Below are 25,662 nucleotides of genomic sequence, written 5' to 3'. Positions count from 1 at the left end.
GAAAACTAAGTTTTAAATGTTACTAGATATACAAGTTTAGTATTTCAATAAAAATAACAAAGCTGCTTAGCTTTTTCTAATAATATAAGAGTAATTAAGCTTCAAAAAACACACATATGGTGGTATGGTTACTATAGAAATTCTTTCCTTTGCAGTAGAAAGGTCATGGGTCTTTCACAGATAAGGGAAAGATGGATTCATTTTCCTTTTTTAAACCATTCAAGACAAAAAACAAAAACAAAACTCAGAAGTAAACCACTTTCAAGGGAGAATAATTTCAGATTCCAGGGATTAGCACAAAAAGGGAGCAAATAAAGTCCTACCTACGACAATTAAAGTTATAAGGCTTTTCAAAGTCCAAAAACAGAAAAGAACTGGAGGGAAAAACCTTTCATTTTAATTCATGCTGCTGTTATAAATCCCTCCAAAGTGAATATATTCTGCAGTTTTTATGAGTTAAGGAAAATAAGGTTTAGCTGACATGATTAATAATAGCTGAGACTTAGTATTAAAAAAATTATACCTTTTCTATGTGGACTTCTTTAATTTCGAGTTGCTCTGTCTCTTTCAATAGGCTTATTTTGACATCTTCTAATGCTTTTATTTCTTCTTTCAATTCTGATGCCTTATTAAAATCCTGTAAGGTTATGCAATTTTCCAAAGCTTCTTTTGTTTCAATAAGTTTAACTTTTATTTCAGCCATCTAAGGAAAGATATAGTTTGTTTCAATACTAAGCAAAAACTGTTAATATGAAAATCTGTAGCAAACTCAGATAACATCTCAACAACCAAGAATTTAAGCAGAGTCAGAAATATGAAAAATTGTAATCTTCCTGAAGAGATTTGCAAATCTGTCAGATTGATGTAATCTGGTAACACTTTAGATACTTTCATAACTTAATATTTAATCAATAATTTGATTTTGTGATAATTTCAAAACTATACAGCAAGAAGAAATAATAAACTTGCACAACTACATTATACTCAAGCACCTCTTTAATTTAGAAGAGACTTACCTTGAGTTCTTTCTTTCTTGCATCAGCTGGATCATTATTAACACCAACAGTAACAATGGGTGCTCGAATCTCTGAGATAATTTCTGTAACCTGTTAAGTTATAATTCAGAGTATTTTATTTAATATACATTCTATACCAGCTAATGATATCAAACTGCTCATAAAACTCCAAGTAATATCCACCATCTACTGAAAAATAGAGCAAAATGTACAGGAAAAATCAGGACAGATTCTGTTTGCTAAATAATTTTAGGAAAAAAGATCAAATACATTGGACTAAAAACTGTGAAATTATTTGAAGGGAAGGTAAATAGGCATAAAGACGTTAAAGATAAAATATCCATCATATAGGTTGTTTGAAAAGCAGAAAAATGAATTATGGTGCACAAGATTAGACACTATAAACTAAAATTCTCTGCCTAAAAACCTCAAATCCTCCCTTGTTCAGCTATGTAGGAGTTAAATATAGAAAAATGAAATATCCTTTTATTCTTCCTTTGGGTACACAGTGCATAAATAATGAGAGCATAAACAAGGACTTTCCTTTCAGAGGCACTGGGCATTGGAGTTGGCTGATTCAGGAAAGAGCTGAATTTCAAATAACAGTACTTAAGCAGATGCTGAATAACCACTAGCTGGGGATGTTATAGAAGCAATGCATGTATAACTTGTGATATATAAGAAAAGGTTAGAAGATTTGACTTCTGAATTAACCTACAACTCAAATTATAAAATTTTATTTAAAAAATTACTCAGATCTGTCTCTTTTGGCTACCCCAGAAAAAAAAATTAACACTTCTGGAAATAGTATAATAGATAACATTTATTTCTGTATTTACCAAGCACTTTATAAACATTATCTCACTGAACAATGAAAGGTAAGTTCCACTGTTATTCTTATTTTACAGACAAGTAAAAAGGCTAGATAACTTGCCCAAAGTCACAAAACCAGAAAATGTCAGAGGAGATTTGAATCCAGGTATATATGACTTGAACCAGCTCTCAAACACTCTAGTGCTCAGTGCTTCATGGACAAAACCTTATCCCACTTTCCACTTGTCACCTCCTCCCAAACCTGCTCCATTTCAAATTGATTCAGTGCAAATAATAGGTATGCCAATAAGAGGAGGGTGATATTTCAAAAACACATGCATACGTGTGTGTACGAGGCAGATTGATTTTTAAGAAATTTAAAACTTGTTAAGAGAGACAAAACTAACATGAAGACAAAACAAAAAGTTCTAAAGAGAAAACAGAATCTTCAATGTCATTGACCAAAATGTCTCAACTTTATCAACAATAAGAAAAATTACTTACAATTTGTGTTCTCTTATTATCATCTATAATGATGTGAAGTAGCCGCTCAACAAGAAAAGAAACTAGGGATACTGGGGTTGTGGGGAGAGTAAGAATCTCCTGTAAAATAGCCAGCAGTCGTTTCCTGCAGTCAAAAACAACTATTTTAATTTAAATACCATTATGAGAGTAGGACACATTTTATCTCTAACATTTCACCTACTCTGTAGACTTAATTATATTTCTCAGTTCCTTCATTCATGTTTATCACTATAGGCACAAAAATCTGCAGGTAGAGACTAAAGTCAAAAATTAATACTCTGCCAAAAAAATAAGTTTTATAAACCACCCCAACGATCTTTAATAAATTAACATAATAAAATGACAAAATATCAGAAATGAATCACACCTTTTAGATAGTGCTACTAGCCTTCTCTATAACAAAGAGATTTTTAATCAGAAAACTGCAATTTTATCGATTTATTCTGAAGAAATTAAACTAGAAAAAAATACATATATGAGAAAATGTACACAAGAGGAAAAGGGAAAGAAAACTTTTTATAGCACTTTAGAGTGCTAGGAGTAAATACATTTAGTCATATTGTAACAACACTATATTTCAATAGGAAATCAGAAGAGCAAGTTAGAACAAGTGTTAACATTTAGACATACCTTCCCCCTTCTTCACTGGTATCCAAAGACTTGATAATTAGAATCAATTGCTGACCTATGAACTCTTTTGTCATCAAATTTCCAATATAGGAAAAATCATCTCTCTGTTCTTCATTAACAACTGGAATGCTCTGGATGTAACTAAAACAAGCAAAATTAATAAAGTAAAATCTGTTAAGAAATATCAAACAGGAATTGATTCCCACCATCAGGTCAGAAAAGGGTCTTTTTCAGTTAGTCCAAATAGATGGATGTTTATATCATGTAACACTAATTTGGTCTACAGGTAAATTCTATGCAATTGTCCTAAACTTTTGCAAACAGCCTTACTGATGAATCTACTGGAAAATGTATTTTCATTAATGATTCAAATTTTCTACAAGAAATTTTCAAAAGGTACATATTTATGTCTCTCTCAAATTGATAACTAAATATTTCAATGTCACTAGCATTCTCCCAATTATAAAGTTCTGAATCATTTGTCCAAAAATTCAATTAGTCATAAAGATCTAGCCTAATTATACCTAATTAACTATCATTCTTTTGTTTAAAATAATAGTAATAATAATACTGGTAATTATGCACACAACCCATGAATACAATTAACCTTTTAAAAAAAATCAGAAAAATATGGACAATTCCACAAATGTGTAGTTTCCTTTCTTAGGGATCCTACTAATCTCTGTATTGTTTTTGTTTTAGTGCAGGTGCTACTTAACAAGCATCATCAACCACCTTTTATTCTTATTATCATTGCCCAAATTAAAGTTTTTTGTTTTTTTTACAACCCTCACCAAAAATTAATATTCAATAGCCTACCACAAAGGTCTCCCTTAAGTGGAACAGCAGCAACAAAAAAGCTACTTAAAAGCAGAATTAAGGGTTTCAGCTTAGACAACTAGGTACCTTCAGGTTGGAAGTAATATGAAAAACAATCCTGGTGAAAAATATGTCATTTTTAAAATGTCAACAAAAATCAAGTTATAGAAACTGCAGAACAATGTATGATGCATAAGTAGACTCCTATCTATTATAAAGTGATAGCCAAGAGTTAATAACGCTCATATATCTCTGGCCATGTGATTAGGATCTTTAAGACATCAGCCACCCTTTGGGTTCTAGCAGGAAACTAAAGGAAAACTACATGACTGATAATTATCCAAATCAATAGATCAGTAGAGTTACTGTTTTCTGACAGGCTAAAAAGACCTTCACTTATACTCATATTTGGTTCTCTTCCTACTTTTCCACCCATTTTAGCACAATGAATAGCATCATGACGGAGGGTATTTTTTTTAAAGTAAATTCAAATAGCTGTTTCATTAATAGATTAAAAATCTTCAACTGCATAACTATAACTTAAAACAGACCCACCAATTTTAATTACCATGAAATTTTTCTTTAACCATTTTAAAACAGATTCATTATAATAAACAGACCACTCAAGAAAGTCTTTTATTAAGGCTCTTTCCAAAAATGTATACTTAAGGTGGCCTTTCTAAAAATTTTATTGGTGTCCCTTATACTTACTCTAATTTGATAAGTCTCCTTTAATACCCCTGATCTTTCACTTTATGTGAACAACTCAGTTAAAAGGAAATTGTTTCATATCAGAGTTCTTAGTCACTTCATCTTCTACCTGAAATATATAAAATGCCTGAAAATATATTCCTGAGATTATCAGGATACAATTTTTCAATTTAATTTTGCTTCTGTATCTGAGAAACTAATCCTATCTAGTGATGCTGATGCAAAAAGAAAATCATTCTATTTTTTAAATATTCTTTCACCAATCCTTAAAATAAGATTTTAAGTTTACCTTTTTTATAACAAGAAAATAAGTTGGTTAGGTTAAATTTACTTACTTCAAAATTCACAAACTCAAGCAAGGAAATGTTAAGAATCCCTGACCTCTTAGAGCCAGGAGTAACCAAGCTCTTTACATGTCAATTACCAGGAACTAAGAATTAATCAATTTCTGAAGCAGTCCTTAAGGAGAGGTTCCCCCATCCCTTTATGCCATTTAAATATTTAACACTTCCTCTTATTGTCTTATATTTTCCCTATCTTCTATAAGCATATTACTTTTATATTATACATATTATTAAACTTTACTTCAAGCTCATTCCTTTTGGAAACATTTCAACATCACAACATTAATGATGATTCCAAGCATCATTATAATGAATACTTAAATGTCAAAGCCTGAAATAATTGTATTAAAACACTTATTAGATTCACACATGTTTTTCAGGATGTTAATATAGGCTCAAGCTATAAGTTTCCATAGTGGCTCACATTTGAGATATTTATCCCAGGTTCAGGAGTTTGCATGGGGAATTCAAAGGCATTCATAGCTTTGCTCCCTAACTTATACGTGGGACCATTATAAACAGAGAACTGTATTTTTTTACAAAGAGAATTCAGGACTATAATTCATACTATATTTTTAAAAATGTATCAAAAGCATAAAGTTAAAAATCTGCACACCAATATCTATCAAAATATATTTAACCTTTGGCTCAGCAATTCTACTATTGAGAATTAACCACACAAAATCCCAAATGTACGTAAAAATGTACAAGGAAATTTAACACACATTTGTTTTTATCAGTGAAAACCAGAAATACCCTAAATGTCCATCAATGGAGGAATAAATTAAATGTTATCACCATACTATGAAATGATATGCTGTTAAAGACTATAATAGATTTATATGCACCAACAAATAATGATCTAGGTATCAAAAGTTAAAAAAAAAATCAGGAAACAGTACGCATAGTAAGCTATGTTTTAAAAAAGAAACCTATGTATGCATTTTTAAAAAGTGTATGTAAATGCAGAGAAAGAGGTTTGAAAGTATACACCCCAAACTGTTTAGTTGTTAACTCTAAGGACATCAATGGGATTGGGGAATTAAATAAAAGAGGGAATTCCACATTTTTATTCTATATTCTTCTGTATTTGAACTTGACAACAATTATACTAATCTAAATAATTTAAGAAAAAGGTATATTTTGAAAAAACTTTAAAATAAAAAGCAGATAGTTAAATTTTTAATTAATAATAAAACTGGCCACAAGGTCTACCACATGAGCTGGAAAACTACAGCTCATGCACCAAATCTAGCCTGCTACCAGTTTTTAGTACAGCTTGCAAGTTAAGAATTTTTACATTTTTAAATGGTCATAACATTTTTTTAAAAAATCAAAAAAAGGAATTAGTTACAGAAGAATGTCACATGAAATTCAAATTTTAGTGTCCATAAAAGTCAACAAAAGTTTTATCAGAAAACAGCCACACTCAATCATTTGCACAGTCTTCAGCTGCTTTTGTACTACCATGGTAGAGATAAGTCATTATGACAGACACAGTATGGCCCATAGGCCCTAAAATATTTACTATCTGGCACTTAGAAAAAGTTTGCCAATCGATTTCAAAAGGTAACACATCGTCATTATCAACTTTATGGAGAAATGTTCATAATCATTTCTTAACAGTTTTAAGGAGAGGATTCAAAACACTGACTTTGCTTTTTCAGTATACTGACCAGCATATTCTTCACAAAGACTGAATGCACATACCTATTTATTCATATTATCCCCAAAAAAGGGTTTTTAACTTATTGCCAATCAAGCATGACTTTGAGAAAGGGGGTTGACTAATGCAGCAGCAAAAGCACAGTCAAAAAAATAAAAAATTTTACCTCAGTAAATACTCTGCATATACTACAGGCTCTGGCAAAATCTGCTCCAAAAATTCTTCACCTTCATCTCCTTTTGATTTCAAATATTCACAAAAGGCACGCCAATACAAAGCAATTTCAGGAGTTAACGTTTCCACTGGAATCAATTTCCTTCATTTAAAAGGAAGAGAATAAGAGAAAGCATGATCTGAGAATAAGAAAAAGCACGATCTTTATATCCAGGTAAAAAATTCAACTGAGTACAAAACTGGGAATAAAAAGCAGATTTGATTTATAAACACCATTTTTTTAATTACAAAGTTATTAACTTATTCACACAAAAAGGAATGCAGAAACTTAAAACAATAAAAGAGAATCAAATAAGCAAGCACACAATAGGGCTGCATGTTGTTGGATTTTCTCAAGGTAGGCTAATGCAAAGACTGAAGTAATAAAATGAGGGGAAAAAAACATAGCTAATATCATATAAAGTAGATAGTCTATGACAAAGTAATGAATTCTTACACGCGGTTGGGGGAAAGCAAGGAAAAAAGATACTCATCAGTGTAAAAAATAAATAAAAGAGGAGTAGATAAAGTTGTTGATATAACCTGAAGTTATAGGGGGGAAAAACTAATTTTAATTGTAGAAGTTTATCAGTATTACATTTCAAATAATGAATTCTTTATGTACCTGCCATCATTGTTTTTACAAATTCCCACAAGTTCATTGAGAGGAGTCATTGAAAATAAGGCATTGAGAACAGAGACTGCCACTTCAGAAGAATTTTCCACATCCAACCGATGAAGCAACTCTAAGATATTTCCTTCAGTGAAACGTAACCAGCCCTGGAGAAGATGCTTCTGCACTGCTTGTTTCACAGCATCTGTTGAGTCATTTGAAACACATGAACAAAGGCTCCCTCTAGCTTCCATTTCCTGTATTTTGTTTGCTTTAATTAATTTTTGTTAGATCAATGTTAACAAAGTTGATATTTACAGTACAAATAGGTAGAGATTAAGAGGCAAAACAAAGTATATTTAAGAAAAAAGTATGATGATATTGCAAAAGTCACTGCAATGCTCACTTCAAAATAAAAATCAGCACCAAATACCCAACTACTATAACAGCCTACAAAAAAGTCTTTGCATTCCTTCTCCTCTGAGTTCAACAGGCTCCAGGTGTTACTCCAGAAGATATAATACCAATTAGTTCACTTGTTGTCTGACTTCACCTATTACACGATTGCTATTTGCAGTAGTAAATCATACAAGCATATATCACTGAACAAACCTTATTCTTAGCTTTTAAGGTCATCCTAGGGCCGACCCCGTGGCATACTCGGTAGAGTGCAGCGCTGGGAGCGCAGAGACGCTCCCGCCGCGGGTTCGGATCCTATATAGGAATGGCTAGTGCACTCACTGGCTGAGTGCCGGTCACGAAAAAGACAAAAAAAAAAAAAAAAGGTCATCCTAGTCATTAGTCCTCTAACAATGTTTTCAAACTCAAGTTGGTTTTTTTGCTACAGCAAAATGGAGCCATCTTGGCCTTCTCATGCAAGTTGGAAATTTTAAAAATATCATTCCTATAAGCAGGTTCTGTAGTTTAATAACAGATGGGGGTTGGGGAACCTAGAAAAATTATACTGGTCTGACCATTCCTAACTGTTGTTTCTGATGCACAAAACACATTCATATCAAGGAATACACAAAGGGGATAGAATAGCATTTTTTTTTTTACAGGAATAGAGAAAGGGCAGAAAGAGATCCTATCCCACTTTGGACATGAATAAGCTCTATAGACTTAAGTATAAGTTTCTCTATCTGTAAAACACAGGAACATTGAATGAAATAATCTCTGTCCTTCAAAATACCAAGATCTTTAACCCTAGGAAATGTTTTCTATATAATACACTAAGATAAATTTCACCACATTTATGGGAATGATTGATCTAACTTATAGTGCTTGTTTGCTAAACCTTATTAAGTCTGACCTCAAAATCTACTAAAGTTTTGTATATAAAGATGTATATCTTACCTGATCTGTCATTAAGACCTTGTTGAAGGAGCATTACTCTTTGAGCAATGGACATGGCTCTCATATGAACCTTTTCAGCTAAAACCTTAAAACATTAATAAAAACATGATCATTAAACACAGTTTATAGATTTCATAATTAGCAATATTGCCTTCATCTTAGAAAATTACCCAGAACCTCCAAAAAAATTAATATCTGATAACACATTTAATACAATAAGATTCTACCTAAATTACCTATACTTTCCATAAAAATCCCAATTGTAGAAAGCATTATGTGCCAAGTATGTTTCAAAAGTATCTTTAAAAAATTGCTTCTTGTAGTTTAAGAATATGCCTACACATGATATTCGACTTACCTGATAAGCCAGCTTTCTGACAGCTTCTTTCACATCCTTGGTACGCCCTACAATTTTTGGCAAAGTCTTTGCTGATGGTGCAATACATGATAACACTGCCCGCCTAACTTCTGGATTTGAATCATTTTCAATCAAAGTAGCATATGCTAAAAATAAAGCAACACATTTCAGTACTAAAGAAATTATCTGACTATAGTCATAAAATAGCTCACACTGATATTTTTAAATGCCTTTAAAATGATAAAAATACCAATTTTTAGTCTTACACATTTAATTTTAGCTAAAGATTTTTTTCTGCCAACTTCCCTTCTAAGGACAGAATGAGGAATTAGTCAATGTACTGGGCATTAAGTGTAAAACTGAAAACTAATAGCCCTAAAAGTCAAAGAAAATCCATCACTATGATTATACCTTTGCTACTCTTCAATTTTTAGGAGAAAGTTTAGTATAGCAGGCAGTTTATTTTAAACTGATATGGCTTGATAAAGGACCATTATTTTGATTTTTTAATGAGTCCTAAAAAGAAATAACTAAGTTTTACTCACTGAAACAAAACCCATTTCTTGTAATTAAATATATTTATTCACCTGTACTTCTTACATCTTCTCCAGCTAATAAAGTTGGAGTACATGTTAACTATCAAACATATATTTTACACAATATTATTGTGTGTATCCTTTAAAACCAAAAAATATCAATCACTGTGAGTTATCAAAATTATAAAACTGGTAATAGGGACAAAGAGAACAGTGAAACAGAAGAGTAGCCAATATATACCCAGGCACATATGGAAAGGTGAAGTATGACTATTTTTCTGACCCCAGGCATAAAGACTTCTTAAATAAAAGATAAAAGGTGCTAATCATAATGGCAGAGATGAATAATTTTGACATTAAAATTCTAATCAATAAAAGATACCTCAAAGAGTGTGAAACAATGATCCATCTAAAGCAGGAAGAGCAGTGCGGAGATTGGAGAAACCCTGCACTGTTGGGACATGGTAGGCAGTGGGGCCGGCACAGACGCCTACAAATCAGGCTGAAAAGTAATGACACATCCCTTGTGGACAGTGAGTACAGTGTGTGGAGTGGCTAAGAGCCCACACGACTGTATTTTTCCAGAGGGGAACTACACACAGAGTCACCCTCAACCCCTCGGTCCCAGGGCACTGCTGTACATTGCCATTTTGGGATAAGAGCTGGGAGAGCTCAGAGTCCTGCCAAACCAGTGGTCCTTCACACCCCAGCAAAGAGTGTGGGGGAGTGTGCCAGTTGCCTAGATACATGCCCTCCTTTCCCCCAGGAGCTCAGAGCCCCACCCGATTCTACACACCCACCACCCCCCAGCCCCAGTGGACTGCAAGCAGGGACTGAGCCAGTCCCTTGCACTAATCACCTGGATCCACAGCCTCCTTCCCCAGGAGCTAATAGTCCCAAATGACATAGGGGAACTGTCCATGCCAATGAACAGTGGGGGAGCATGCTGGCTGCTTGGATCCATGCCCTCCTTCCCTGGGAGCTCGGATGTCTGCCTGATGCAGGAAGCCCACCAGCACCAGCAGAGAGCATAGGGCTTGTGGGGAATGCAAGTCACCTAGATCCACGCCCACCTTCCCTGGAAGCTCCGAGTCCCACCTAACACAGCAGCCTGCCCACACCAGCAGCAAAGGTGTGGAGAATGAGCCAGCAGTTACTGCTGTGCTCACCCAGAATCAAATCTACAATGACCAACCCAACTATCAATATAGAATACTTCTACAGGTAAGAGTCTCTCCCCTCAAAAACCACTCCAAAAATTAAAAGTGACTACACCACTAGACATCAACCCAGAAATATGAGACGCATAAAAAAAACAGCAAAACATGACTCCCTCAAAACAAAACTACAATTTACAATACCAGACCCCGAACAACAGAAAATTGGCGAAACACCTGAAGAGGAATCCCAAATGGCAATATTAAGGAAACTCAACATGATGCAAGAAAAAGTCGATAGAAATCACAATGAAGTCAAAAGAACGATCCAGGACATTTATGAGAAATTCAACAAAGAGACAGAAACAATAAAAAAGAAACAAGCAGAAATTCTGGAACTGAAGGATTCGTTCAATGAAATAAAAAATACAACCAAGAGCATAAGCAGCAGGCTAGAACAAAAGGAGGAAAATTTCTGAACTAGACAAGCTTTTTTAAAAAAATTAATAGTTGGACCAAAAAAAAGAAAAATAAATTTTAAAAAATGAAAAAAGCCTAAGAGATCTATCAGACCTTAATCATATAAACCTCCACACCCATATGGGTGTGCCAGGAGGGGAAGAGAAAGGAAAAAGCATTGAAAACCTAATTTAATGAAATAATAGCCAAAAACTTCCCAAGTACTGAGAGAGACATTTCCAGATCCAAGAAGCTATTTCCCAGATCCAAGAAGTTCAAAGATCCCCAAACAGATTCAACATAAAAAGGACCTCCCTTAGACACATTATAGTCAAACTGTCAAAAGTAAAAGACAAACAAAGAATTCTAAAACCAGCAAGAAAAAAGTGACCAGTCACCTATAAGGAAATCTCCATCAGGCTAACAGCAGACTTTTCAAAAGAAACACCACAGGCCAGGAGAGGGTGGGATGATATATTTAAAGTGCTAAAAGAAAATAACTGCCAACCAAGAATACTATATCCAGTAAAGCTATCCTTCAGAAATGAAGGAGAAATAGTATCTTTCCCAGACAAACAAAAACTGTGGGAATTCACAAGACCGGCCTTTCAACAAATCCTCAAGGAGTCCTATATGTACAATTCATATAACCCAAGGATTTCTTTTAAGAGTATATAAAAAAACTGCAATAAATCAATTGATTTTTGAATTAAAAGCACAATAGAAAGATGGGCAAAACACATTAACAGGCATTATACAGAATATAATTGGCTGCTAAATATATGAAAAGATGCATAACAATGACATATACCATACATACCACCAAAAGTTATAATCTGGTAATATCAAACACTGGAGAGGATATGGACCAATGAATACTTTTATTCATTGTTATTGGTAATATCAATTGGTAAATCGTCTTGTAGAGCATTTGTACCTTTATAATAAAGCTGAACCCACATATATCCCAACTGGTCCACCTGAGGTATATACCCTAGAAAGACTCTTTAACCTGTGCACCAGAAGCCATGTATAAGAAAGTTCGTAACAACACTTTTTAAAGGCATAATACTTGAAAACAAATAAAGGGTACATTAACATTAGAAATGATAAACTGTTACATTCATACAACAGAATGATATAATGCAGTAAAAAAATAAATCTGTCAATATGGATGAATGTTAGGGTTAGAAATAATTTTCAGAGGAAAAATATAGTACGATTTACATAAAATGATAGGCAAAACAACATTAAGACAAACATGTAATTAAGTTATTTAACTAAAATTTTTAAAAAGTGAGAGAATAATTAACCCAAAATTCAGGACAATAGTTATCTCTTAAGGAGAGGGATGCAATTGGGATGGGACACAAGACAGGCTTGAAAGGTACTAATGATGTTCTATTTCTTAAAGTTGAGTGGTTGTTACTTGAGTATTTTATTATTTGAATCAAATATACATTATCAACACTCTTCCATATATATAGCTCATAATAAAAAAATTTCAACTACTGACAATTTAATAAAACAAAAAAGATTTAGGTAGCTCCACATACCGTTAGCCACTGGACATTCATCATCCTTGGGATCCTGAAGACGTGAAAGAGCCAGCACTGCTTGTATTCTCACGTTTGGAATCTTATCTTTCAGTCTGATAAGCATGGCTTCATTAATTTTATCAAACAAATCATCATCAATCTGGGCATTTTCTGGCATACTTCCCAAAAGCTTGTTTATGAGCTGGCACACTCTAAATCTCACTGCATTGCTGTTTGCTTCGTGAGACTAAAACAGAAACAAACCAAAATTTATTCAGTCACATACCATTCCTAAATAATCAGTACCATTTGAACTATGTTCAGAATTCAGTAAGTTACAACAGTAATTCATTACTTGCAGAGAAACTATAATGCTACCTACCAAACTATATGCATACTAAATACATATTTTATACTGTCTCAAAAAACAGTCTGAAAAACAGTCTGAAAGAAGTATTCGCTGTTACAAGAGCATATTCCTTTTTGTAGGAACTTTTCCTTTACTTCTAAAACAGAGAAGTCATTTAAAACAAACATGTGAGAACTGGTTTAGAGAGATCATTAAAAATTTAATGCTGGAATTATTTTTAACATCCACCTTTTAATTTTAATGATAGTTCTATATTTCCTATAAAAGATACTCATTTACAGACATTTTCTCAATTACCAGATATTTCATTGTCTAAAACTCCCGTGGCCCTTTTAATACGGCAAAATTTTTCTTAGTGCTTCCCCAAAGTGCTAGTTATCATAGTACCTTTAAAAGAAAAGTAAACAGATAATTTAAAATGCCACCATCTTCCTCTTCCTCAGCATCTTCCATATGTGATTGGTGAAATGAAGTAACAAACTTTGCTGCAAATTCTATAACCCTCTCCACAGCTGGTTCACGTTTATAGACCACCATAGCATATTTCAAGTAATGAATGAACTCCTCATGAAAAACTGTTTTATCATCCATCTGAAAGACAAAAGAAACCTTTAATAAACTGCACTGATAAAAATCCTTCATTCCCAACATTATCCTAAGGCTGCTGAACGCATTAGCCATAACTCATACAAACTAAAATCTTTTCTCCAGGCTATAGTTTGCTTCTCCCTGAGAGTACACAAACATGAATTTTGAGAATGAAGGCTCTTTTGATTTTTTTTCAAAACCCTTAAATTCTCGATATGGCTTTACTATGAATTTAGCAAAAATATGCTTCTTCATACACTGCCCCCAAATCAACACTGACTATTTATCATTTTAGGCCTTTCTATCATACAGCAATTTCTTTCTGATATAACGTTCACATCCTATCCTATCCTCAAAGCCCTGTTATATCTACTTACAATTTTTCTTGGACCTCAAGATAATTTCTCCTCCCCAAATTTATTGTCCTATTCTTCCCATCGCTCCACTCAAAACAAACAGTATTTACACGAATGGGAAGAGCCAGGTCCTAACGATGTGACGTTTCATTACTGATGTGATGTGACCCGAGGGACAACCACCACTGAACCACCACGTTCAGGATCCACAGTGCGGCCCAAAACTTGGTGCATGGTCGCCTCGGTGCTCGTAAACGTCTCTCTCCAAGTTCAGACTAAGGTTAACCGTCCGCGTCGCCCCGGGGGCTTCCGGTAAGGAAAAGGGATGGGAGTATAGACGCCAAAAAGCAAAGGCTGGACCCGGTGGGAACAGCGCCCGGGCTTCGGGGTCATTCTCACGTGGGCCTGGGCGACCTCGGGCAAGTCGCCTGAAGTCCCCGAACCTCAGGTCGCTCTGAAGCAGCTCGCGAAGGTAAACAAGGTTGGATCGTGGTGCACCGAGCACGGAGGCCACGGGAGGTCTCTGGGTGAGGCTGCGCCAAGGGAGGGCGAGGGGCGGCGGCCGAGGCCCGGGGCCGCGGGGCCGGCCGCGCTTACCGTGCCGTACGTGCGGCTCAGCGCCACCACCAGCTTCGCCTGGTTCTGGTGCGGCTGCTGCGCCAGGCGAACGGCCTCCTTAATGGGCAGCAGCCTCTTCTCCGCTCCCATGGCGCCGGGACGAGCCCTGCCCGCGCTCGGATGCAGACAGCCCCAGCGCCCCTAACGGACTTCTCCAAAGTCTCCTCAGACACTCCCGAGCCGGCCTCGGAGCGCACAGGGCGTGGTTACCGCCAGAGCGTTCAAATGACTCCCGCGGGAGAAGCAAATACCGCGAGACTGCCGCGAGAGCGCCGAGAGGCAAGAGCGGGAAGAGATGTGTCCACGCCCCCTTTAAAGCCCGCGGCTTGAGCACATGCGCACGGGGGTCTAAGCGGCCGTTTTTCTGGTGGGAAGTGGCGTTTCTAAGAGGAGGGGCCTTGGCGCGGCCGGAAGTGGCGTCTTCCCCAGAGCGGAGGAGCGGTTGTGAGACAGTCGGGACAGGGCTGGTGGCGTTAGGCCGAGTGGGGTCGTGCGGCTGGGCGTGAGGCCAGAGAGAAGAAAAGACCCTCCCTGGAAGAGAACAGGGATATGGCTGAGGGTAACAATCGCCGCTCCGGCTAACGGGGCGGGGGATGCCGAGAAGAGGGGTACGTTTCGAGGGATATGGAGAAAAGAAAGATAGGATGTTCGGGAGGGCGGGGCCTCGCCGCCCGACTTCTGCTGAGAAGGGAAACGTTCCTGGGTCGGCTGAGGGGGCCGTTCCAGGTCTCCACGTGGAGTCGGGCTGCGGTCTCTTTACGGCCTTCATTCCTGGCCTGGTGAAGGCCGTCTGGGAGGTTCTGGAGTGGGTGGAGGCGGTCTAGGGACCGCTGCGACGGGAGGCACGGATTAATTTAGCTGCGATTGGTTCTGGATGTGCCACCGTTCCAGGCCTCGTTTACAAACGTGCATTAACGACCGTGAATTAAACAAAAGAGAAAGCAGTGTATGGAAAGGTCGTTAGAGTATTGGTTAAGATAAGGAGCAGGAAACTACATCTCTAAACCTTTTCTTAAAAAAAAATGTAATTATATCAGACAAAAACAAGTATCTCTGTTGGGGTCAGGACACACCACTCCAAAATATGACTGTAGGAGACCAGAATATGCAACCCCCAAATATACTCCTTTGTAGGTTTTTCTGAGAAACTGCAGACACAGCATTAACTCTGAAAAGCTGTCCTTTTTTAAGAGAAATGTACATCTATAAATGGAATGTACATTAGTAAAGTATCTGTATCAGGAAGAGAGCTGCTCTGAGATCATTTTTATTACCTGAGAGACAACTGCATAACAAGATAGCCTTTATTCACTGTAAATTTCCTCCCCTCGTCCTCCCATAACTTGTGTCACCACCACCCCCCAAGAAGCCCCAAGACCCTATTCCTTCTGTAATTCATGATGCTGTCTTATATAAGCTTCATTCATCTCACCCTTGTGGGACTCCCTTGCTTACGTAATTAAATACAATTTTTTCCCTGTTGATCTATGTCGACTTAATTTGTATCCGAGCCAAAGAAACTAGGAGGGTGGAGGGAATCCATTTTCCCCTACACTACACCTCAGTACCCATTGCCAGCAGAAGAAATAAAACATAAAAAAGCTGCCGGTACGCCTTTCTGGTTTTGAATTACCTTCCCTCTCCAGAAGTAATGGATTCTCTAAATTTATTGTTAACTTTTACTATGCATATTTTCACATATTAAAGACATTATGAACAAATCCCTGAATAAGTATATTGAAGTGTTCTGCATGTTTTAGCCACTGTATGATAATCACATGCAATTTGGCTTTTTTCAGTCAATATACTGTTTTTGAGGTTTATTTATATTGATGTGTTAATAATAGTAATTTACACTTTATTGACCCTTACCATGTACCAAACACTGTTTTAAACACTTTACTTCCGAAATTTAGTCCTTACAAACAACCCCTGTAAGGTAACTTTGATCTTTTAAGATGAGGCAGCTGAGGCACAAACAGGTTGTTGTAGGTATTCCATTGTACGAACATAATTATTCATCCGTCCTCCTGCTTCATATCCCTAATTCCTGAAACTGTAGGTATTCAATTGCTAAAGTAGTGAATGTGATAGTGTTTGGGTTGGCTATAATTTTGAAAATATCGAGATGTCCAATTTTTTGAAAGACAAGAAGGGTATTCCAGGTTAACCAGCTAGAGCAAAAGCATAGAGGTCTAAAAACGCATGGGATATCCTGATTACATTTATAATGTCACTATAACTAAAATGTAGATTGCTTGGAAAGCTGCAGGAAAGAGAAACCTAGAAAGGGCATTAATTTTTTAACCAAATGTATTCAGAATATCATTTCAACATGCAATCACTATAAATTATTAATGAGATAATTTGCATTCTTTTTTTTCTTACTAAGTCTTCAAAATTGAGTATTGCACTAGCCACATTTCAAGGACAGAATAAGTACATGGGGCTAGTGGCTACAGTATAGGATAGTGCAGAACTGTTCTATACTTTGAGAATCACTGCATATACTTTTTTTTTAATGTGTAGTCAATTGGCAAACTAAAAATTAGAACTGATATTTGGTGGCTTTTTAAAAAATTTTGTGGACTTTAACTGCTCAGCTCTTTTTATGCTTTGGGTGCTTGCTACCTTTGTTGCTTTGTTTGTAAAGTTTCTAATAATGTTATTTCTTTGCTGTATTTTATTTGGTTGTCTCACCACCAATAAATCTCGTTCCATTTTGTCTGTTACTGAAGGATGAGGCATCTTGCCACCAGAGGTCAGCCTAACTATATTTTTATTAGCTTTTTTTTTTTTTTTAATTATTAATGCCATATGTTTTTGGTCAGTATTTTTTTAACATTATAATGTGAAAAATTTTTTAAGATGCTAGATTAAATTTAATCATCATAGTCTCACTGCCTTACAGGTTTCTTAACTTGTGTTTAGTGCTATGGTAAAGAACAAATAATAACAACTATGGGAATAAATCTCTTCCTGTCCTTGTTAAAATTAGTTTAGTTGAAGAAATGACAAAGACTGAAGAATATGTTTAGTAAGGCTATTTAGTTTTCGAAATTTGAAAATAATTCTTTAAAGGTAAATTATACATAGAAGTATATAGAGTAGGTATAGTTAGTTTTGATGTGGGAAAATTACGTACATGGAATGTAAAGGAGTAATAGTGATGGGCTCATTGTCATATATCTAGAATTTACATAAGCCTTCAAATAGACTTTTTCTGTCATATTGCTGATTAAAAAGTAGAGTGAACCTTTTTAAGAATGCTTGAGTAACACAGTAACTGAAGTGTCACTAATTAATAATCTTCCTGATGGAGTTTGGTTGAAATGAAAATAGTAAAAATATAAGAGGACAGAACAATTAAAACCAACAGACTCCTGTCTCAATAAATAAATACTTATGGTACATGACAAAGATTGACTATTGTTTGCAGATTGAACTAAGTAAAAATATTGTAAACTAAACTTGAAAGTATTTACCTTTATGTTTCCTCTTAAAGATGAAGTTATAAGCATTTTCATTTATATTGCTGTAGTAACATCATCTTTGATTATCCTGCTTTTAAAAATTGTTTTACTTGTCTTTGTACAACATATTACCAGTTTGGCAATATTATGGTTTGGGAATTTTTCTCTCCCTGGAGTAAAAGAGAACATGTTTATGTAGTTACTTACTGCAGACCTTTGTCATTCTCTAATTAATTCTTTGCAATACATTTACCAAACTACTAATATATGCCAGACACTGTGTTAGGAACTGAAATAGATAAAAAGAATGTGTGGAAACCAGAGAAATGTTCATTAGAGGAAAATCACTGACTTGAAGATGGACGATGTGACTTTTTGAAAAAATTTTTTATTTAAACAAAATTTTTTTTGGCAGCTGGCTGCTAACAGGAATCAAACCCTGAACTTTGGTGTTGTCAACACCCTGCTCTAACCAACTGAGCTAACCAGGCAGCCTACTATATGACTTTATTAGCGCAACATAGTGTATTTGAAACTGGAAGTGTTCACCGACTTTCATTTTGGAAATCACCCCTTTAGGTGTGATTCTGTAGAATGGCATAAATGAGATGTTGATATTGTTTCTTGCTTTTTTCATTTAGAGCTATGCCTCTAATGTCCATACATGTATGTATTGCTGTGTACTCATATATTTCTAATGTGATTTCACTACATTTTATCTATCCACTCTGGTGATAAAAACCTAGGATGCTTCTAACTGTCATCACAAATGAAGCTTTAAGGTATATCCTCATACATGTTGGTCTTAATGAAGAATTTCTTTGCTGTAGAGGCCCAGAAGTAGAATTGCTGGATCGTGAGATGTACAAATAGTTTGGCTAAGTAGTGCTGCCAGATTGCTCTTCAGACTGATTATCCCAGTGTGTAATCTCACCAGCAGTGTCAGTTCCTGAAGGAACTCACTAACACTTTCCAACTTTCCACTCACATCCAACTTTCTAATTTTTACCAAACTCATAGCATAATGTGATCATATGGTTAATGCTTCTGGATTTTCTCTTTTATAAATTAGATATTTTTGTCCTTTGCTAATTTATTAATTGAAGTTTCTATCTACCTTTTAAAAAAAATATTGACTTGTAGTTAACTTTGTCCTGGATATCTTTAGTTCAATCAAGAAATGATTCATTTCGATGTGATTAAACTAATCATTTTTTGGTCTTGTGCTTTATGATTTTTTGGTCTTGTGCTTTATGATTTTTTGTTTATCAAGTTACATTCTCCTGTGTTATATTTGATTAACTATATAGTTTCACCATCCCTATTTAGGTCTTTAATCCATCATGAGTCCTCCTTTATATGTGGCATTACATAGGTATACAGTCTTATTTTTCTAGATGAAATGAGCCAGTTGTATCAATATTAAGTACTTAATGCACTCTCTTGATTTATGTACCAACCTTATTTTATCATACATTCTCAAATTATATTTGGCTCTGTTTCTGAGCTCTATTCTGCTCTATTGAGCCATTTATCCTTATACTAATTCCACCCTATTTTAATTTCTGTGACTTTTGTACTAAATCTTGAAGGGCAAAGACTCCCTTTACTCCTCTGTTTTAAACAATTGGTTTGAGTATATGTGGAATTTTATTCTTTCCAAATAAACTTTAAGTTCATTTTTAGAACTTTGATTGGAATTGCACAAATTAATTTGGAGAAAGTTGATATTCTTTATAATATTCATTTGTTCCATCCAAGAACATGGAATATCTCTATTTTAAATTATGTTCCATGTTTTTTATTAGATCTTGTATATTATTGATTAGTTCCTAGATGTTGTTTATTAGATCTTGTGTATTATTAACTCCTAGATCCTTTATTGGTTTGGGGTTTTTTTGTTTTTCCTCTTGTAAAATGTACTTATGTAATGTATTTTCTAGTTTGTGCTGTTGATGTAGAAGATAAGAGTGCCTGGGTTCAAATCCTTGCTCTATCATTTACTTAGATATATGACCTTGGTCAGGTAACTTAATCCTCATGTGTAAGATGAGGACAATAAAAGTACTACCTTGTAGGATTGTTAGGAGAATTTTATTTATTTTTGTTGAAACACATTGATTATACATGTTTGTGGGGTACAGAGTAATATTTCAATGCATGTATACAATGCATGATGATCAAATGAGGGTAATTAACATACTCCTCATTGTAAAACTTAGTCATTTCTCAGTGATGAGGACATTTGATTTCTTCTAGCCATATAATAACATGCAGTAAATTATCTTTAATTATAGATGTCTAGCTCAACTGTACACCAATAGAACTTATTTTTCCTATCTAGCTATTTTGTGTCCATTAACCAACCTCTCACTGTCCTTCTCCCCTTTCCCCTTCCCTTCCTCTAGTAACCACAGTTCTGCTCTGTTAGGAAAATTTTAAATAAGTTAACATTTGTGCAGTTCCTAGAGTAGTACCTGGCAAATAATAGGTGCTTTATAAGTAATTAAGTTAATATTCATAGGTCAATCTCAGATCCAGGAACCTTGTTGAGCTCTTTTATTAGCTCTAATACTTTATATGTTATTTTTTTTAATTAGATGACCATATCATGTGTGAATTAATAGTTCACCTCTTCTCTTTCAATTATTTCACCTGTCATTTATTCTTTTTTTTTAACACTGACTAGCATATTATCAGTCATCATGGTCATCCATCATTTCACTTTTAAAGGGAATATATCTAATCTCATTTAGGATAATATTTGCTTAAAGTTTTTGGTAGATAGTCTTTACCAAGTTGAGAAACTTTCTAGATTGGCAAGAATCTTTTGTTTTATTTTTTAAAGCATAAATAGGTGTTGATCAGGAACTAAGAAAGGTTAAATATGCACAGTTGGTAAAAAAATTTTTTTCCCTTTAGTTTTGGTACCTTTATAAATTTTCTGAAGTTGGGCTACTCTTGCTGTCTTGGAATAAGCTCTAGGCGATTATATTTTTTTTTTCTTTAATGTACTGTTGGATTCTGTTAAGTAATACTTAGAATTTTAGCAAATAAAATGAGACTATGCTTTTCTTATTTGGTTTGACTCTAGATTTGGAATTCATTTTTTATTATTCTCATAAAAGGAGGTAGTCAGTTTTCATGCTTTTTTCTTTTTTCTGGAACAGCTTATATAAAATTGGTCATACAACCACAACCTCTGAGGTCCCAGCAAGAGTCCTAGCATCTAGCAGCTGTACCACCACAACAGGTCCCCCCAAACTAATCCCAACAAGCACATCTAAAGGTAAAAAGATACCTTTTATAGCTCTGTATTTGGAGTTTGGGGCATAAGGGGCATACTTTATGCTTTCGCAGAAGTAATTTTCTGGGCTAGAACTGAGTACTAAGAAACAAACTGGCCCAATTATGTACCAATGGATTAAAATGACCAAGACTCTCCTTCCTGATTTTGTGATTGTAAGAGCCACTCCCAATGGGAGAATCAGCCTAAGTCTATGAGATAGAGAGAGGAAAGTCTGTCTGTAAGGCTTTCTGCTTAGCATCCATGTTCTTGGATACCCTAAAGTTAGATGGACAGTAATATTACCTAGTGCTTTCAGGCTTTAATATCATGTCTCTAGTGTTCTCATTCGCAGGTTAAGACTACCTTTCCAGATAAGTCCAGCAGCTAATTCACGTTTCCAAGGACATTTGCATCACCTGTGGAAAACATCAGATTCTTGCACACCAGATGTCCTTGACAGCTCATCTCATCATCCCCCTGCATAAAAGTTGCTGCACCAGCAGACAGCCAAGGCAACTACTGAGCTTCTTTTCATTACCAAGTAGATATAATATCACTGCCAGCAAAACAGACTGCACAAAGTCTCTCTTCACAATATCACTACCAGTTGAGACCATGCTAAGAAAACCAGCTTGCCTAAATGAGGACCCCTTCTCTTCTTGGGTAGCCAGGATTTGAAGGAGATACTCTGTGACCTGTGCCACTGGTAAGTGACTAACACTTTTACACACTGAACTGATCCTGAGAACTGAAACGTCTTCCTTGTAAGTGAAGAATATACAACATAATCTTGAAGAACTGCACAGTGGTGTGGGCCAGAGTATACTTTGTGTGTGTAGTGGACTGAGACAGACAAATTAATCTTGGTGAAAGGATTTTTCATCTCTTGTTGCTATACGCCAATGTTAGTCAGTGTTCTGCTGGCTTAGATTGTTACCTTTTTCTGGTTCCTTACTCTGTTTTATTCTAATGGGTCCCAGAAATCCCTCTCCTGATCCCTTATCAGAATCAGAAAGTGAGGAAGAAGAAAACACCAGCTACCTAAATGAGAGTTCTGGGGAAGAGTGGGATTCCTCTGAAGAGGAGGACCCCATGGTGCCCAACTTAACACCTCTTGAGAGTCTTGCCTGGCAGGTTAAGTGCCTTTTAAAATATTCTACAACCTGGAAACCTTTAAATCCTAATTCCTGGTTATATCATGCTAAACTCTTAGATCCAAGCACACCTGTCCATATACTTCGAGAGATAGGTCTAAGACTCTCCCATTGCTCCCATTGTGTCCCCAAACTGGAACCAATTCCTGAATGGCCCCCTCTGGCCTCTTGTGGAGTCCCACCTTTTCAAAAGCCCCTTACAAGTCCCAGCCGGCTCTCTCAAGATCATGCCACTCTAAATGGAGCACTGCAATTTGCCACCAAACAGTTAAGCCGAACTTTGAGTAGAGCCACTCCCATACCTGAATACCTAAAACAGATCCCTAATTCATGTGTTTCTGGTTGTTGTTGTGGCTGGCTAACTAAAACAGTTAAGGAAACAACCCGCACTGAACCCATCAACACTACTTACTCCTACACTGACTTCCAAAAGGCAGTTAACAAACTCCTAACTGCATCACTGTAAATTTCCACCATTTGCTCTGATATCTGTGATATTGCTAATTGAGAAAGCGGTACAGAGTTAATCATTATACAGCCCACAGTTGAGAAACTAATGTCTTCTCAACCAATCTATGCCATGCCCTGGCAAGCCAAAGTACTACCAAGCACCAAATATATACCCACGGGTCCTATAACTCTGCTACAGAAGATGTGTATTGTGCACATATCCTTTGACATACCCTGTAGATAAAATGAGAATTTCAATGGAAAATTAGCCAAAAGAAACCATATTACAAAAGATAAGTTGAATATTCTCCACATTCAGTTCTCTCCTGCCACTCCTCCAACCCCCAATTCACTCTGCTTATCTGAAGAGACTTTAACTAGACACCTGATTTTTAATGGGAAGTAAAAAGTAGACCACCACCCATTTTGTTACCTAACACTCAGAATAGCCATGTGGAGAGCAAGAAGTTGGCTACCCCCAATACCTTTCTCAGCATACTCTTCTCTGACATTCTTTCCTAGGGAGGAAGTTGAGGTAAATTGAATAACTACACGAAAGGAAACTAATGGGGATATGGATTTCTCTCCCAGCTTTTATATAAATATGCTTACATATGGCACCCTTTAGGGGTTCTTATCTTTTGTTTGGAGATGAGAGTTTGTAGTTTCAAACCTAGCCTACACTACTCCAAACCTATTATGGTACTTGCAATTACAGCATGAACATTCTGTTTAGACACCCACCAGTCTGTCTCTGGCTAATTTGGCCGGTAACATTATCCCTTGGGATTAACACCTGTTCTGTAGGCAATATGTTTCTTGAATATACTCAGACTTTTATCAACAGCAAATAAAATACATTCCAAAAGATGAATGGGAAAGGATTAAGAGAGCATTCATGCTTTCAGTATTAACTGCTGATGGATTGAAGTATTTCATCTGTATACCATTTTCTAGAGTAGAAGTTTATGCACTTTCCATATACATTGCAAACTTTTCAGGAACCCTTCTAATTTTAAAGAAACTTTCTATAGAAAAGCCCAGCCTAATACAATCTGAAGTTAAGAGTTTTAGCAGCACTGTTTTTCTAAGTAGATTAGCTTTAGATTTTCTTCTGGCTAAAAAAGGAAGAGTATGTGCCCTTGTAAGTGAGTTTTGTTGTGTTTATTTAAATGAGTCAAAACATAGAAATCAGCATACGTAAAATAAAATGCATGAGACCATTAAATCTTTTCATATACCCTGCAATAAAGAGTGAAACCTGTGTGTGGTCCTGGTTGACTAGAAATCTAAATGGAATCAGAAAATGAATTGTAAACAGATTGTTAAAAGTGTATCATATATCCTCATTTTAGTTTTGCTTTTTTCTGTTCTCCTTAATTAAGTGCTGTATATAACGTGGCATCAAAAAATTGAAGCAGCAGTGGAATCACAAATTCTGTAAACGTATAGCAACTATAAGGAGACAAAAGAATGTTTATAACCTAATGAGTATTTCTGCTAGGCCTTAGTTGTTCCATCTTAAGGAAAAAGGAGGGATTGTAGTAGGTAGAAAAAAATATTTGTTAGTGGAAATTATTGACCTGAAACCATATCATACTGTTAGTGTAACTAAATGTATCAAACTGTTCCTATGTAGATTTTCTGTGAAATTGGTTTTTAAAATGTTACTAGAACCTGTTTCCTTTTTTTTTTAAAGGCGGGGTGAGTAGGAAAGAAGTCTGAAAATTAAAATATGTTGATGTTTATGTTTCTGTAATATGTTCCTCTGTGTGTGTGTTTGTGTGTGTGTGTGTGTGTGTGTGTGTGCGTGCACGTGTGTGTGTTAAGTAAGTAAAAGTGCCTTGCTCATGAATGCATTTTTGCTATTAACTCTGAAAGGAAGCCTTTTCCCAGCTTGGCAGCTGAATAAACCAATAGCTTTGTATATGCTGAACAGAGTTTGGTGATTTGTCCTCAACAATGAAATAGATCGTGCTTTGCTTGAGGCGTAGTCAACATTCAGTAAGTATTTAATATGGTTACTAGGTGTATTGTCTATATCTATGTAGTATCTCTGATAGGAGGTGGTGACTTGGCATTTCTAGAGAAGAAACACACTTGAAGAGAAAAATGTCTGATATTTAGTCAAGATCCAAATTTGAACCTATTTGTTTATATATTTTAAGTATTCCCAGGTTGCACAAAATGATGGGTGCCTGAAGAAGCCTTTAAACCTGTATTTATTTTTGTGTACCATAGACATGAGGTTGAGGGTGAATTTACCACTTTTGCACTCTCTGGTTAAGTGCAGTTACTACAATTAGGATGCAGAGAGATGAATTTATCCTGTATAGGAATATTTATCAAGGAAGTAAAGAAACAGGATTTCTAAACCAGTGGACATTAACAAGTTCTTTAAAGGTGTTTTTCTCTGTCTGTGCAGATAGACACTCTTTTTTGTTAAAGCAGTTCAGATTCCTTGAACCTAGAAGACCATAATCACATCTTTTAATCCTATCTGCTTCTTAAGAAAAGGAGAAAATCCATACATGGCAGGAGGAGAGTAGATGACAGGTCCCCACTAGATGATTTTCATGCAGGGGGTCTTATCACATCTATCCGTCTAAA

At 35.7% G+C, this 25,662-nt stretch overlaps 2 protein-coding genes across 2 annotated transcripts in view; one reads left to right on the top strand and one right to left on the bottom strand.

The window, feature by feature from the left end:
• NCAPG (non-SMC condensin I complex subunit G) overlaps positions 1–14,776 on the bottom strand; it is a 42,237-nt gene extending 27,461 nt beyond the window's left edge. The window contains exons 1-11 of the mRNA XM_063108531.1: positions 14,666–14,776; positions 13,512–13,715; positions 12,773–13,001; positions 9,065–9,210; positions 8,707–8,791; positions 7,363–7,555; positions 6,691–6,840; positions 2,985–3,125; positions 2,334–2,457; positions 1,017–1,106; positions 524–703 (exon numbers count right to left, since the gene is read on the bottom strand). Coding sequence (XP_062964601.1) covers positions 524–703; positions 1,017–1,106; positions 2,334–2,457; positions 2,985–3,125; positions 6,691–6,840; positions 7,363–7,555; positions 8,707–8,791; positions 9,065–9,210; positions 12,773–13,001; positions 13,512–13,715; positions 14,666–14,776 — 1,653 coding nt within the window. The remainder of the gene's footprint in view (positions 1–523; positions 704–1,016; positions 1,107–2,333; positions 2,458–2,984; positions 3,126–6,690; positions 6,841–7,362; positions 7,556–8,706; positions 8,792–9,064; positions 9,211–12,772; positions 13,002–13,511; positions 13,716–14,665) is intronic.
• Positions 14,777–15,127: 351 nt separating this feature from the next.
• Positions 15,128–24,958, top strand: DCAF16 (DDB1 and CUL4 associated factor 16). Its single transcript, XM_063108229.1, has 3 exons — positions 15,128–15,294; positions 21,330–21,448; positions 21,801–24,958. Exon 3 carries the CDS (start codon positions 22,418–22,420, stop codon positions 23,066–23,068), a length of 651 nt encoding a protein of 216 aa, XP_062964299.1. The 5' UTR covers positions 15,128–15,294; positions 21,330–21,448; positions 21,801–22,417; the 3' UTR covers positions 23,069–24,958.
• Positions 24,959–25,662: the final 704 nt, after the last annotated feature.

The sequence above is a fragment of the Cynocephalus volans genome, chromosome 9 (assembly GCF_027409185.1).
Source record: "Cynocephalus volans isolate mCynVol1 chromosome 9, mCynVol1.pri, whole genome shotgun sequence".
NCBI lineage: Eukaryota > Metazoa > Chordata > Mammalia > Dermoptera > Cynocephalidae > Cynocephalus > Cynocephalus volans.
This window is presented reverse-complemented; position numbering and strand designations above follow the sequence as displayed.